The following is a 15,973-nucleotide window of genomic DNA, read 5'->3' as shown; positions in this document are numbered from 1 at the left end:
AATAAAGAAAACCGAACTGTGTTTAACTTACCTTCTACCTTAACATGTGCTGTGCTCTGTGCACCCCCGGCCATGCAGCGATACTGTCCTGCATCCATGGCTGACAAACCATGAATGGTCAGCTGTGCTCGTTTCCCTTCTCTCTTCATGCTGTACTTGTTGTTGGTCTTCAGAGCCGTACGACCTTTAAACCACCTCACCACCCTGGGCGAGGGCACAAACGCACAGCTCAGAGTCACAGAGCTGTTCTCCTTCGCCTCTGCATTTTCCAAGTGGTGGGCAACTTGAAGAGGCCGCTCTAAGAGGGAGAAATGTAATCCTTCTTCATGAGACACTCCTATATATAATATATTCATTCACTTAACCCACTTAATCCTTTTCAGGATCATATAAAGGATATAAAATGTACATATGGCATACATAAGGCATAGAACAAACTTATTTCAACTTTAAATTGCTTTATCCACAACCTCTCTTCCACAATCAGACAAGGTTCAGCCAGCTCACCTCTGACAGTAAGCTGAGCAGTGGAACGACTCTTCCCAGCCACAAAGAGCACGGGGCCAGACATGGAGCTTTCTGTGTAGGTGAAGCAGAGGCTGTGGAGGGTGCCCTGCCTGTCGATGTTCACTGCTGCGCAAGGCTCCAGCACCTCACCGTTCAGGGTCCAGCGGGGGGGCCTCCCTGATTTCAGGCTGGTCTCCACTTGAAACAGCGCTGGCTCTGGCTCCGTCACCTCCACTGAGCTCATCCCCCGCACTATGCTGATAGCCTGCTCTGCATGTACAGCCATAATACACATTACCACCACTGACACAACTCCTGACTCATAACATAATAAAAACGCTCTTGATGTGTGCACATGGGCAAGTATTTTGTGGGGATACATGAATGCAGAACATACTGTAGGCCATGAACTTTACATTGTGACTAATGTGATTATTATGACAGCAGGCATCTCACCCTCCACCAAAAGCTGACAGGAGGTGTTGTCATCTCCTGCATCACAGGTATAGGTGTCCTCATCTGAGGAGCAGATGTCATCGATGGTCAGCTGCCTGTAGACATCTTGGCTGATCATCTGGTACTTCTTATTGGGCACGAGCTCCTTCCTGTTCTTGTACCACGTGACCTGAGCATTAGGTCGAGACACCTGGCACTCCAGCAGACCCCGGTGGCGATACATGGCTATTTTGACCCTCAGAGGACGCACTATTTGGACTGGGAGCTCTGAGGAAGGGAGAAACAGGCTCAAAAAACTTAAGCAGCTAAATAATTTCTCTTCATATATCCATGTTTCTATAGACTGTAACATCAACAGTCTGTTGGCTCACCTTTTACTGTGAGAGTTGCATAAGATGAGACACGCTCTGCAGTGAATCTGATCTCTCCAGCGTGCTCTGGCCTGACTGACTTGAAGCACAGGGTGTGAGTTTTACCTGCAATCAGATCAAAACAAAAAGTTTTATCATATTTATGTGCTGTATTTAACCAGGTTCATATTTTTGGTTTTATATCTTCACACCTAGAAACCAGTGCAACCACTATGACCACTCAAACACAGCTTAAGCAAAGTTAAGTATACTCTGAAGCAAACACTGGGAGTATTTTTACTGCTTAGGCTTTTGTCTCTGTGAAACCAATGCCATTTGTGTCTCACCCTGGTGTCTGATCTTGATGTTGTCCCCAGGTCGAATTCGGCTGTCATCTCTGTACCACCGACCCTCCAAATCCACTTGGTTGACCTCACAGACGAAGTTTACAGGTTGGCGCTCCACCGTGTCAACATCCTCCAGCTCTGTCACTATGTGGATGTCCCTAGCTGGCAGATGATAACCAAACCATGACTGCAAACTCAGTTAAAGCAACCTAACAGAACTTTTTCACAAGACAAAAGAAGTGTGAGTGTTGTTTCTTCATTCATAAAGGTGATGAGGCCCTGATGTAGCTGTTTAAAACTATCAAAAGTTAAAAAGGGTTCAAACAAGCCTATAGCCATGCTAGTGGCTCTGTGAGACTGTGCTTAGAGAGGCATAGCAGTGTTTTGAGTTAAATGCTAACATCAGCATGCTAACACGCTTACAGTGACAATGCTAACTTGTTGATGGTTAGCATGTTCACCATCTTAGTTTAGCACGTTAGCATGCTAACATTTGCATTTTAGCATTAACAAAGTACAGCTGAGGCTTATGGGAATGTCATTAGTTTTGCAGGTTGATTTAGTTAATGCATTGGACAAACTGAAATGTTGAATTGATGATGAGGTGAAATGTCAGAGAATCAAAGTAATCACAATTTATCCTCTCTGGACTGTGAATGTTTGCACCAAAATTCACAGCCAACAGTTGAGATATTTCAATACAAACCAGTATGTTAACATGCTGGTGGGACTAGAGGGAAAGTCAGGGGATCACAAAAGTCACAAGGATTCATCCTCGAAGAACCCTGAAAGTCTGTGAAGGATTTCATGACAATCCATCCATCAGTTGTTGAGTTATATCAGTCTGGACTGGACAAATCCATCTCTAGAACTCCGCTATTAACATGGCTTAAACAACATTTAGGCATTTTTTTTCTGATAGATGCATGTAGACTATGCAGTAAGACAAAACCATATTTGAAATATTTTTAAATTTGGGCATTTTACCATTGGTGTCTATCGGAAATGACTTGCTTTTGGAGCCCGTCTCAAGTGGCCATTTAAGGAACTGCAGTTTTAGGCACTCGCACATTGGTTTCATTTTTCAGCCCCAGAGGTTGCCACGTGGCTTTGACCTGCATTTGACCCAACTGTTGTCTTGGTCACTTGGACACAATCTGTGTCCACGGAAATAGCACCGTCTGTTTAACCACCTTACCTGTGACAGTGAGTCTGGCTGTCGTCTGAATGCCGGGGGCCTGAAAAGAAAACAGGCCTGCGTCTCCCAAAGCCACCCTGCTCAGTATGAGGGAGTGTTTCTTCCCATGAGTGCTGATGCGACAGGTGGGCTTGGACTTGAGCCGCAGCCCATCTCTGGTCCACACGCCCTCAATATAGGCCAGATTCAAGGTTACGTCAAAGGAGCAGCTCTCACACTCAGACACCTGCACATCCTCCAAACCCTTCACCACCTGCAGACGGTTCTCTGGCAGACAAACACACGCAGCATTAGAGATTCAAAACATCATTTGCTATCACACTGAACAACTGTACAACTTTGTGTGAGGAGAGGACTTACTTGCAGCAGCTACTATTCCTCCAGGTATGTTGTCGCCCATGTCTTCTGCTCTTCTCTCAGCGTGATTTTGGAATCTTGCTTTTTGCCAGAGGTATCACAAAAGGGCTACAACTACAACAGAAATGCACATATCAGTTAACAGTCTGGCACAGAAGATAACTTACCATCAGTTTTAATGTTGTTTTAAAGAATATTATATTCCACCATCTCATTCACACTTACTGCCATTCAGCATCTTGGTTTGTCAATAACCTGTTGCACTGTATGCCCTCTTTGTTTTGGACAAGACTTCATTTCACATGGCAAACAAATTCCTCTCAGGCTAATAATGATATAGACCATCACCTCTAACATGGAAACATTGACCTATTAAAATGGACACACATGGCATCACTCTGATATGTTCGAACCCTGCGATGGCATGCCAGTCCTCCTCAGTAATAAGGAGCAGAGTAATCTCTGTCACCTCACTCGGCTGAGCTCAGCACCACCAATATAGACTCAGCTGTGATGCCACCTCCATCAGGCTGCATGCACTGAACTGAGGAGAAGGGGAAGCTTTAAAAAAACAAACGAGAAGCCAAATGAGACCCGTCAATCACCAAACTGATTGATATGATATGTAGATCGTGACACACTTTTCGAAGGCTGGCTCCTCCTACTATCATTATGAGGCTCTCTAAGAGGAGGATCACTGTTTCTCATCAGCTATAATTACATTTCATAATGCGTCACACAGCGACACTGAATCTGCCAGCCATTATCTAGATTACCTCTAGAGGCCTGATCAGTTACTATATCCACTAAAATCTTTTCCAACATAGCAATAAAGATGAATAAATATCATACAAAATAAAAAACATCTTCGAAATGAGTTCAGCAAAGTTAAAAGAGCTAATGTAAAGAGAGTAAAATACTTTGACCTCTCATGAAACGTACATATCTGACTGCAACTGTGCTGCATATGATCTAACTAACCTTCCATTGACACCACATATAATAGTGATTTTCCTTTGGTTCTATCAAAGTAAACAAAGAAATAAGGACTAGAAAAAGATCATCAGATCTTCTGCAGCGATGCACCCACCTTCAGTTGAGGCGCTTTCTAGAAAGAATAAATCCGTCCATGGCCTCTTGTTGCACGGATGACAAAAAACTACCCCTTCACCTGAAAAAAAGAGCTGGAAAAAACATCCACCATGGCAACAGACCTTTCTGAGTCTTGTCTTGTGTCACACAAAGCCTTTAAGATTAACAACAAACATTTAGCCAAAGGAAAGCATGCCCAGGTTTGCAAGCTGCGTCCCTGTCCCCAAAGCAGACGGCCTATAGCGCTTTCTTTTTTTTTTTCTTGCTTTGATGGAGCGTAGTGCTGAACAGCTGACATATCTCTCCCCACATACTAACCTCCAAAATAGCCTTCTGTCAGTATGAGGGTAGGGATAGCTTTGGCTTTAATGGTGTGAGGCAACTCATGTCCAGCATCAATGGAACTATCACAAACAATTGAAATGTATACAATGGGCTTAGTGTGTTTGATGGTTTTCTGGTGTGCATGAATGAGTGAGAGACGAGCTTTGTGCAACTGACTTGAAAGCAGCTCAGTAAGTAGAAGTTTGGTTAAATTCATGTAGCATGAGGATGTAAGTGATACATGATGTGTACTGTCTGCCCATGAACGTGTTATTTTACACATAATCAAATTCACTATGAGGTTGCTCGAACAGAGATTTAAGATCCCTTGCATCAAAACAACTAGTCCGAGACAGAAGTAGAGCATTCTGTGCATTATAAGGCTGATGTGGGTTAATCACGTGCCCTTCACTATACTGACCCACATCTGTCAGTGTCCTTAACTTTAGGTTAGACAGATCAAAGTCCATAGATCTCCACAGGGAGTTTCCCCCACTGCTGCAAGTGAAAGGTCACAAAGGATTAAATTAAAATCACACTTGATTGGCATTCCCATGTGAGGTCATTCTCTGACATCAGAATAAGTGATAGGGTGGCTGATTGCAGAGCTCTCTATACTAAAAAACAGACAACCTTCAAAGTAACACAGCAGCGATGCAATGCTGATGTTAATTCCTCTAGCTTCTCCAACTCCAACATATGTTGGATTGTTTGTTTGCATTACAACAACAAGGTTTAAGTTTGTGGGGTTCCCTCATCCAGACAGAACAAAGCCAGCACTACCCAGCATTGTGTGCACCTCAGTTTGACAGACAGCCCCATGTGCCACTGAGCACTCCTAAGTCCAGTGAAACTCGACAGGATAATCTCTCGGGGCACAAAAAACAACTTGTCGTCACTGTGAGGGTGAACGATGGCTCGCAGAGGCAAAGCAGTCTCATTTTACAGATCTGCAGGAGCCCCTTCATCACAAAGCTTTTAACAGCTCTCTCTGACATTTGAGTGGGAAAGGATAAAGAGTCTATTTAGCGCACTTGAAGGATTTTCGCTTATTTATCCCAAGCAGAACGTGTTTTATTCGATTTTAGTGTAGAAATTTGGGGCATTTTATGGCTTTTTGATCAAGCTGGACTCAAACTGATCTAAGAAAAGGCTCCAAATCATGTCCAACCACAGTGAGGACGGCTGGTAGATAGACTTGACATCTTCCAGCGTGGGCCTTCTTGTGTGTAGCATCCCATTGATGGTGCACATGGTCTAAAAATAGAGCAATGTTTAAGGAACCAAGGCAATATGAGGATGTGTTGAGTGAATTTAGAACTCGACAAAACAGCTGAACACCCCACCTAAGCCTCTGGATCCCTGTTTGGAAACCCCCCTCCCTCCTCCTGTGTGTCACATTTCCTCTGGTCCAGACTCTCTACACCTGACTGCAGTCATAATAGAGGAATAAAGAAATGTTGGACACATATATTCAATCACAAACGTGTAGTCATGTGATCATGAGCCCAGGCTACATGCTACAGACGTGTGTAATGCTATGATGTTCGTTCTGTGTTATTTCTGTCAGTCACATGCCAAATGTAGTATTCAAAGTCATGTATCACAGCCATGCAACCATAGCCATTAGACATTAAATGCCCTTGACTGAAGAAAATCCAACTAACAGTATTGGTATGTCTGATTATGGCATGGCCTTGGGTCGGACAGCCATAGGAGTCTGACCACTCGAGACCACTGAGTTTTTTTGGCTGCAACCAAGTGTGTGTGTAGGTGTGTGTTGGCGTTCATGCCTATTGTATTGGCTTAAAGGGGGCATGGCAGTGGGAGTGGCCTATTGCAGAAAGGCACATAACTTCCAAATGGATTCACATACTTGTGCAAGATTTTGTGGAAAGACAGTCCATGAGCCAAAGGACAGCTAATTAACTGTTCATGCCAACTGGCAGGAAGGGGCAATACGGCAATGTATGTGCGTACGTTATCACAGTGCTTTTGCGAATCTGCGCTTGTTTTTCAGATCCTCTTCCTACAGAGCATTCACTTTGTTTGGCAGCATGTAAGTGCCTGTGGTAGGTTATTTATATATAATCACATGCAAAATTAGGTATTATAAAGTAAACATAATGCAAACATGGAAATGGAGCACTCTGTGGAAATTTGATTATCGCTAGGAGCAGAAATAGAGTGACTATTTATGTTATTTTTGAACAAAATGATCATCATGCCCTCCTCAGAATAACGCTCAATATGATTGTCACAAGACAGGAGTTAGCACCTTTCCTTATAGGACTGTACGGAGTCCTATTTGAAGCAATGCACTGCTTACCATTTATGTTGCACCCTCAAATATGTACCCAGCAGCCCTGATTAAAAACCAACAAAATGACTGCTTTTAATTTTATTTATTTTGTTATCAGGCGGCAACTCACATTCACGCTTCAATAAATGTCTACATTCAGTTGTGATAAAAACATGACGACAGGCTTATTTTTTCTTTTTTTCCTTCGCACTTTTGCCTTTAACCGGTGCCACTTCTTCATCTTTTCCTGTGGCAGCTTTAATTCTCTTCTTTCCCAGGGGGGTCTTTGCATACCAGTTCTGGTAATACACAAGAAAGAAAAACACAAAATCAAATCAAACAAACATGGTCAGGTTATTAAAATGGATATACAACATTAAGATGCAGTTAAAATCACGAAAATGCAGTGAAAACTAAATGACATATGCACTGTACTTTAAGGGCCTCTTCTTCTTCCTGAAAGATGGGGTCAATCTTGGCTAATGGAGCAACAAACTCAGCAGCAGTCAGTGGTCTGTTTGCCTGCAGTAGGATGCGACGCTTGGTGACAACACTCTGGACGACCCTGACCAGGTGACCTGGTGTGTAGCCATCAGAAATCTTTGCAAGAGAGCTGAGGTCCAATGCCCTAGTTACATCACCTCCCTGCTTGTTGATCAGTTGCTTCCACAAAACTGGATGCAAACAGAGTCAAAAGTCATTTTTCAGACCCACAAACAAAACAAAATTGTTCCCCAATGTGTCTACTGGTAGTCTTACTGTATCTTGAGCCGTAGTCAGGTCTTGGGATGAGGATGATTTTGCTGTACATTTTACACAGTGACTTGATGTCGGCACTTAGTGGGTCTTTAGTTGTTCCTATTATCAGAACACGATCCTCCCCTTTGATCAACTTGAGAGACTTGGGCAGGTCTTTCTTCAAGCGTTTGGGATCTAACTGTGACCAAAATGGTGCAAATCATTAACTCAAACATTTAAAAACATGATAATGCTGTTCAACTTATATCCTGCTCAGAAATACCTCTTTTTCTTCCTTGGGAACTTTTTTGTAGAACATTTTTTCTGCGTCTTCAATCCATATTACCGAAGGTTGCAGCAATCTTGCAACCTACGCGAAAGTAAAAACTGCATACTTACTTTCTGGCCGAGCTGAAACGTAAATACCTGCAAAGGGCACCTCCATAAAATTCTTCATGCTCCAAAAGATTCACCATGAAATATTAAACATAACTAATAGTGTTACGACATGACAACATACTGCCCCATATACCACACATACCAGAGCAGGAGAATATTCACTGCTTGCATTTTTGGGGGTATTTGACCTTCAGTGCTTAGGCATAAGATCTCTAATGAGATTAAGCATTACATATTATGTAGGTCTTGTTATGTTTATGCTCCAGTTTTGTAGGTGAGGTGTTTGACTTCAAAGAAGAAACTTGCTCACATGGTTTGACAGCAGTTATTAAAATAACTGTCGTATAACAGCTACCATTACAAACATAACTGACAGTGGCACTGGATTCTTATAAACACCAGTGTTTTACCTTAAATACCATGTGGAGCATCATGGCGAGGCCACTCTTGCCTGGGTACTTTCCTGCTGTGGTCAGGGGAGACAGATCAAACAGGTTGGCACCCGTCTCATGGCAGATTGCATGGACCAACATCTTCTTGCCTACACCTGCCGGCCCTGCCAGCAGGATGGCCTTTATCAGAGGAGCCTTCTCATGCACCACCTGAGAGCCTGCAACCACACATATCTCATATTAAAACCAGAAATAACGTTTTCAGTTGTATTTATTTAAAGTATGAATCAAATAACTGTCATACCTAATGGTAAAACTGCATACAGAGATAAGACCTGCCGCACATCTGACAATGATGGCATGGGCTCAATGTCGTTTTGCCTCAGTGTTGTCCCGAGGTAGCTGTAGTCACCTAGGAACCAGTATCAAGCCAACAGTTATTAAACTGTGCTGTGAATCATTGGAAAAACAAAAAAAGGACTTAAAAATGTATGTACAACACAGATTAATGTGCCACTTAGAAACTGTTCATTGTGAGCATAGTGTTTTGGCAATCACAAACCAGAAGAGGGCAGCACATTACCACTCAAAGGTTTCCAGTTACCGTCAATGTTACAAACTGCTCAATTGTGAGAGTTCTGTATTGTGTCAATACGTGGATTGTGATCAGATTTAAAGCTCACATACAATTATGATTATGACAGCACAAATAGAGATTTAAAAAACGGCACACCAGTTTACACAAATAATATACAAAGTCTTACCCAGGAAATCCTGCAGCCTAACTTCATTTGCCTGCTTCAACAAGCCCTGCTCCACCAGCTCCTGACACAGAGACTCAAGAGTTCTAGTAGACATGGAAAAAAAGCAATGCAATCGTTTTCTCCAGCAATTGTATTGACTATTGACATAATTCTGTGATGTAAATCGTACATCGTATATGTAACCTCACCTATCAGATGTCAAATCTTTCTCCTTCTTTTTCTTCTTCCCACTCTTTGATCCTTTCTTTTTCTGTGGAGAAAATACAAATCGTCAGGGTGCAGCTCAAGCCAATGTAAACTGTGACCAAACCTCCCACATATATACAATGTGTGGATTTTTCTTTCACTCATTACCTTGGCATTTCCTTTAGTTTTACCACCCTTGTCTTTATCCACAGTGAGCTTCAATTCAGCCAGCTCTTGTCTCATCTGCTCATCTACCTGATAAAAGCAGAACAAAGCAAGGAGCGTAACTACAGGTGCTGCTGTTATTGGTTTTAAACACCGGTGACTGAGACACTGAACTGTTAAACAGCAACGGCGCAAAATTTCTTTACAGTTTTGGTGTTAAATTCCTAACGTGTTGTAAAATGCTTTGTTCTCTGTAGTCAGCATCACCTGTAGTCGAATCTCTGCCTCAATGACTTTCCTCTTTTCCTCCTTGATCAGCTCCACCTCGTGTCTCTGGTTGAAGTTTCTGGATTCATCGCGGTTTTGCCAAAAATCTGAGGATGACAAACATCAGTTCAGGCTTTGTTCATGTGAATGAGTAACTTATACATTGCCATACAGTGACAGGTGGCGATTGGCCAAAAGACAGGAAAATCTTAATGGCGTGTTGCATACCCATTCCCATTTTATAGGTTCCTACTGTATCTAAACAACATACTCTGAAACCGAACCTAGCTTTGAACTGAATGTGGAATCCCTTTTATTAGCATTTCAAGATGTTACAAGCCTTGACTTTTATTTATTTAAGGGACAACACTTAAATAATTATAGGCTAATATCTACAACATCATCCTGACCTCTTTTAAATTTAAACATACCTGCGAAGTTTTTGTTTTGCACTTCCAAGTCTGACAGAAAAGCCGATGGCAGCATCTTCAGCCCTGCCTCCTCCTCCTGTGGTTCAGAATAAAGTTACATTGATTCACTGGATGTGCAGCATTTTTCGCTGAGCGGAACAGTTAACATGGATTGGTCTGAATAAGTGAAATCCCACTTATCACCAGAATTTACTGAATATTAATCAGTAAAAAATCAATTTAGCCCTTACTTCCTCATCACCCTTGCCCTTGTCCTTTTTCCCCTTTTCCTTCTTCTCTTCCTTCCCTTTTGATTTGTTGTTGGCTTCCTCCTCTTCCTTTGCAGCCATTTCCTCCATTAACTGAAAAAAATGTGCACACCAAACATCATTCTCCTTCTGCAACCTACTGTATAAAATATGCAATATATTCTACTTTTGACTCAGGGCGTATTTCACCTGCTGAGGGTTCTTTTCAGCAAAAATGAAGGCCGAGCCTCCGTCCTCTTCATCTGGGTAGTCTGGAAACGATCCTGTAGCATTACTATTAAAAAAGACAAACATAAGGGTAAAAAAGTGAGAACACCACTACTTGATTTATTTAACGTGGAAATGCTCACCTGAGACAACAAAACATCATAACAAGCCCGTCTGCGCCACCTTACCGGCATTCAATGAACCACTGTCGGATTTGGGTTTTCATGGTGTTGCTCATGTCAGAACCCTCTACATCTCGTAGCTGGTTTGTGACAGCCACTACAGACTTCTGATAGTCTTTGTCGTGCTCCTCCTGTTTAATGCGTGTGCAAGCTTCATTGGCCTGGGCCGTGATTTCTGCAGGACATGGCACCTGGTATTTCGGATCCATGATCTAACATTAAGATGACCACACATACTTCATGCATTAAAAACCTGCTAGCGGAAGAGGAAATTACTGTATTTTGTTAGTCAAAAGTTGAAAGGAAAAAAATGACTTAAACAAAGTGGTATATTAATTCATACTGAAAACAGGAAAAAGAATGCAATACAACTTTGATGATATGATATGCTCCTTTTCAACAATTCTAAAATCTAAATAACACCAGATTTAACTTCATCTCAAATAGGTTAAAGGATGATGTAGGGTCTTGAAGGGATAAGTCTGAGATACTATCTAAAATCAATGTATTACATACAGTAGACGGTAGTCAGCATGCTCCCTGTGTGCCATATTCCTACGCAAAAATGCCAACGGTGCTTTGTAAACTTCACTTTTCTAAAGATTTCAAGGATGGTGCGTGCTTGTCTGTTACTCAGCTGCTCACACAAAGAATTGAAAACAGCTGTGAGTAGTTTCACTGAATATAGACATCAACACTCCACCTGCAAGACTGAGACAACTCCGTGTTTGCAGTGAACATTTCTCAAGAGGATTATGTAAAACCACTGCTAAATAAACACAGAGACACATGCTGAAGAACACTGCTGTACTCTCCCATCAGGTAAAGTTACGCTTAACACCTACAAATAAATAAATCGACTTACCAAATAACCAATAAAGGGTGAAGTGCTGGCATCCTCTGATTCAGAGAGATCCTGTAGTTGTGTTGTAACCAAGTCTGACACATGACAGCAGCAGCTCTCTGGGTCCATGAGCATGCATTTACAACTCATAGTTAGCTTCTGCTCGCTCTGGGGCTCCGGTTTCCACAGACTTTAACCCCTCTCTCTCTCTTTTTCAGACCATTCAGTCTTCCCCTTCATCTCTGTACTATGGTGCACAAAGTTATCCTTTTGTCTTTATGGTGAACGGCGTTTCATCATCACTGTAATATCCATCCATCCATTTTCATCCGCTTATCCAGGGCCGGGTCGCGGGGGCAACAGGTCAAGCAAAGCACCCCAGACGTACCTCTCCGCAGCAACACTTTCCAGCTCCTCCTGGGGGACCCCAAGGCGTTCCCAGGCCAGATGAGATATGTAATCCCTCCAGCGTGTTCTGGGTCTGCCCCGTGGCCTCCTACCAGTGGGACGTGCCTGGAATGCCTCAAACAGGAGGTGCCCAGGAGGCAACCTGATCAGATGCCCAAACCACCTCAAGTGACCCCTTTCGACACAAAGGAGCAGCGGCTCTACTCCGAGCTCCCTCCGGATGTCTGAGCTCCTCACCCTATCTCTAAGGCTGAGCCCAGCCATCCCACTGAGGAAACTCGATTCGGTTGCTTGTATCAGCGATCTCATTCTTTTGGTGGCTACCAAAAGCTCATGACCATAGGTGAGGGTTGGGACATATATGGACCAGTAAATCGGACGCTTTGCCTTTCCCTCTTCACTATGACGGTCCAGCACAGCGCCCACATCACTGCAGAAGCCGCACCACTGTAACAATCACTCCATTTTTTTATTATCTTGTATTCGTTGTCTTTTCAATAAACTGCTAAAGGTCTGACCAAAAAGCTGACCTGTGGCGTAACACAGTGAGCAGCACAGCTACACTTACGCGTAGGAATACAGAAATTATATGGTTGAGACAATGAAGCGCAAAAGGAAAGGGCTGACTGATGGCAAAGTAAAGCAGTGAAAATACTTTAATATAGCATCCGTTTAGCATGATATTGATTTTTTTTTTTTTTAGGTAGACCTTTCTTTAAGTGGCTAAAATACCTTTAGCTGCTAACCCTAATCCACAGCAAAGCATTGCTGAGTTTCTGGGATGCAAACAGAGAGCGTGCCAGCCTTGATCACTGTATGTAATACACTGACTAGATAAGTATCTCATAGAGCCCCATTTCAAAACCCAAACTGTCCCTTTAAAGTACACATATCATTCAGCTTTCAGACTAGATTCATTATGAGCACTGGTGGCTTTATAAAAATATATTTTTTTATTTAGTTTTAAGCAATAACCAAAACTAACGATCCATTTTACTCACCATTCCTAGAAAAATCATTTCGTCATTCCGAGCAATCTTTGTCCTCTTCCTCTGTACGTAGCCCCTCCACACCTGCAAATCACATTTATCCATTCAAATCTTTCAGCATGCAAGATGATGCAAGCCAAAGACAAAAGGCAGAGAAAAAGGCATGTGGGTTTATGTTGATAACAGAGGACCTTCTGAATGCAGACGACGGCCAGCTCAATGGCAGCTGCTCCAGGGTCCTTGGTAGCATACATCCTGTTCATATTTCTGCTCTCTTCTTTCAACGTGGCCCTCAGGCGTCCTTGGCGGGCCCTCTCTGCCATTTGAATGATCTTAATGGCCTCCTCTTGACTCATGTCCTTGGTAATTAGAGGCTGTGGGGCCAAATAATTGAAACACTTTCATATTTGTCATTAAATTTAACTAGTAATTAATTAAAAGTATCATTTTTGTTTCACAGTTATAGGCCACATGTGTTAAACTTTCATTCTGGTGAGTTTTTTGTATGTAACAAATTTAAACAAACAAATAAAGCCAAATATGATCAAGTCCTATAAGTACAGGTGATAACTAAGATTTGGCTACTTTTAAACTCACTTGTGGACTTTCAGTAACCTCCATCATTTTCATGATATCTGTCAGCATCGTCTGTCGTTCTTGGAGTTCTTTGCTGCGATCACTTATGAAATAGCGTGGGATAGGGATCTCAAGGTCTGCCTAGAGTGAGAAGAAAAAATGGCTGTCATCACTTAAGAATGTAGCCAACACCTTCTGTGAATAGGTCAGTATAATTTTGTTCAGGGAATTTCAGCAATCCCATTACATTATACTTATACTTATACTTTTAAATGAAACTCACAGGTGTCAGCTTCAAATCATGAAGGACATCATCCATGTAGTGGTACTCTGAAAACTCTTTTTCCACCATTTCATTCTTCAGCTCCAACACCCTCCCTATCACGCTATCAAGAGTCGCCCGAATTACTCGTCTCTTCTGAGGGTGAACCGACTGATCATAGACCTTCTCAAGCTGTCTGAAGATTTGAATGTAGCGCACATAGAGCATGGCCAGACGCTGGAAGAACACAACTCTGTCCTTTTCTGGGCGAGGGGGCTCAGCAGGTAGTTCCTCAATTAGAAGACGGCTCAGCTCTAATTGAGCATCTGCCCACAGCTGGTTGTATGTCCTGGAATTAAGAAGAAGAACATCATAATTTATGCAGGCCATACCTTGGTCATAGAACAGTAACCAAACATAAGAAAGAGACAAGATTGAATATGTGATTTTTGTTCCTCCTGTGGTATTTGCAATTTTGTTTTATAAATTACAAATGCTGAGGGTAACAAAGCTGGGAATGTAAAGGGCAACGACGTCAGCAAAAAAAAAAAAAAAATGGCCAGACTGCTCAGCAGTCAGTGAAGTGTTCTATTATTTAGCCAGCAGAAGTCTCATTTGCTAACATCAAGAGTCAAACATCACCCCAAGAGTCTATGGGTGTGTTCCATATTGCATACTTTTTACTTTTAGTTTGTTCCGCAGCTGCCCTTAAAAGGTCCGTACTGTTGCATGCAGTATGCACACAATCAGGACATGTTTCCTTCTCATAACATTACACCCTGAACTTTGACCCTCTTGCTTTTATTTCGGTTGCCTTGGAAATAAACAAATGCCACTTACTGCAGGGATGGAGATCAACAAAGAGAGCTCTGCTGTTGTTACTTTGCAATGTGTGTAGTTTCATCTAAAGGTTATAACCACACAGACTGTAGATTCTCACATATTATATATGCAACAGTGAAATGACATCTGCAGTTCTCTGCTGTAATGTTCACAGTTATGTCCTATTGTTTGTAATATTTATGATTATTTTGTTTACTTAATCAATTAATATTCCTATTATTACTATTTGACTGGTCATCAGTTACTTTACTGCGTTGTCATTAATCATTTGGACTTCTGACAGCTGTCAGCTGTCATCTGTTTGCAGCTCAGTGGGTGTGACTGTGCAGAGGACTGTGGGTCAGAATAGCTTGCTTGCACCAAAGACAGTATCTTTGCTTGCCCACTGCAAAATCGGACCGGATGTAGTCAAACATCCTGGTATATTTGGCATACTGCAGTTGACACACTATAATTAGGACATACTAAATCCTTTTTCTAGTGTACTATTGTGTGTACATATGTTTGTTGCCATTTAACACCTGCAGCAACTCTCCTACCATGAAAGAGGTGTGGGAAAAAAATACTTTTTAATACTGCTACCTTATTCTATTCATAACATGTATTGCTTGTCGTGCTGCTAGATGCTTAGCTTAGGTTAGGCTAATTTAACATTTCCAAATTGCACGGTTAAGTGTCAAAACTGTAAGTAGTTAGAAAGGTAACGTTATTAATTTTAAATGTACTATAAGTCACAAATTGGGCAGCCATTTTGAATGTGTTACTTTTTACGTTTTGTACACAGCATGCCAGTACAACTTTGCTCAACTAAACACTGCTAGGGTCGTTAGCATTGAAGCCAGCTAGCTAACGTTAGCTTAAGTTAAGCTCGACTAGCTAAAGTTAAACTACAGTAGCCGCTGACTCTACAGGAATGACCGCGGTGGCTGCTGGGAAGTTTACCTTTGCGACATGTCTGCCTCCAGAGAGAGAAAAATATGACTTCACTGCTTCTTATCTCATAACTAAACTACTTACAGAGAGTAAAACGACACTAACGTTAGCTATGGTGCAAACATGAGGTCAGCTTTCCCAAGTTACACACAGTGGTTGACCCGTTACCATGGTAACAGTCATACCGGAAGTAACTCACCTGCGCT

The 15,973-nt window shown here is 42.1% G+C and overlaps 2 protein-coding genes across 2 annotated transcripts in view; both read right to left on the bottom strand.

Annotated features, from left to right (window-relative positions):
* Positions 1-4,582, bottom strand: part of obscna (obscurin, cytoskeletal calmodulin and titin-interacting RhoGEF a) — a 42,436-nt gene extending 37,854 nt beyond the window's left edge. Inside the window, exons 1-8 of the mRNA XM_049588654.1 lie at positions 4,306-4,582; positions 3,219-3,329; positions 2,859-3,125; positions 1,661-1,822; positions 1,335-1,439; positions 964-1,230; positions 508-777; positions 32-298 (exon numbers count right to left, since the gene is read on the bottom strand). Coding sequence (XP_049444611.1) covers positions 32-298; positions 508-777; positions 964-1,230; positions 1,335-1,439; positions 1,661-1,822; positions 2,859-3,125; positions 3,219-3,258 — 1,378 coding nt within the window. The 5' untranslated portion in view covers positions 3,259-3,329; positions 4,306-4,582. The remainder of the gene's footprint in view (positions 1-31; positions 299-507; positions 778-963; positions 1,231-1,334; positions 1,440-1,660; positions 1,823-2,858; positions 3,126-3,218; positions 3,330-4,305) is intronic.
* Positions 4,583-7,020: 2,438 nt separating this feature from the next.
* zgc:153738 (uncharacterized protein LOC558115 homolog) lies at positions 7,021-15,932 on the bottom strand. Its single transcript, XM_049587729.1, has 19 exons — positions 15,777-15,932; positions 14,013-14,340; positions 13,751-13,870; positions 13,345-13,527; positions 13,166-13,237; positions 10,919-11,124; positions 10,713-10,797; positions 10,506-10,616; positions 10,276-10,351; positions 9,845-9,951; positions 9,581-9,667; positions 9,415-9,476; positions 9,227-9,309; positions 8,767-8,874; positions 8,481-8,680; positions 7,955-8,041; positions 7,693-7,870; positions 7,369-7,607; positions 7,021-7,232 (listed from the first exon to the last, which is right to left on the bottom strand). The coding sequence occupies exons 1-19, from the start codon at positions 15,785-15,787 to the stop codon at positions 7,119-7,121; spliced, it is 2,457 nt and encodes an 818-aa protein (XP_049443686.1). The 5' UTR covers positions 15,788-15,932; the 3' UTR covers positions 7,021-7,118.
* Positions 15,933-15,973: the final 41 nt, after the last annotated feature.

This window comes from Epinephelus fuscoguttatus, linkage group LG10 (genome assembly GCF_011397635.1).
Source record: "Epinephelus fuscoguttatus linkage group LG10, E.fuscoguttatus.final_Chr_v1".
Classification (NCBI taxonomy): domain Eukaryota; kingdom Metazoa; phylum Chordata; class Actinopteri; order Perciformes; family Serranidae; genus Epinephelus; species Epinephelus fuscoguttatus.
The sequence above is the reverse complement of the archived record's forward strand: the minus strand, read 5'-3'. Positions and strand labels throughout refer to the sequence as shown.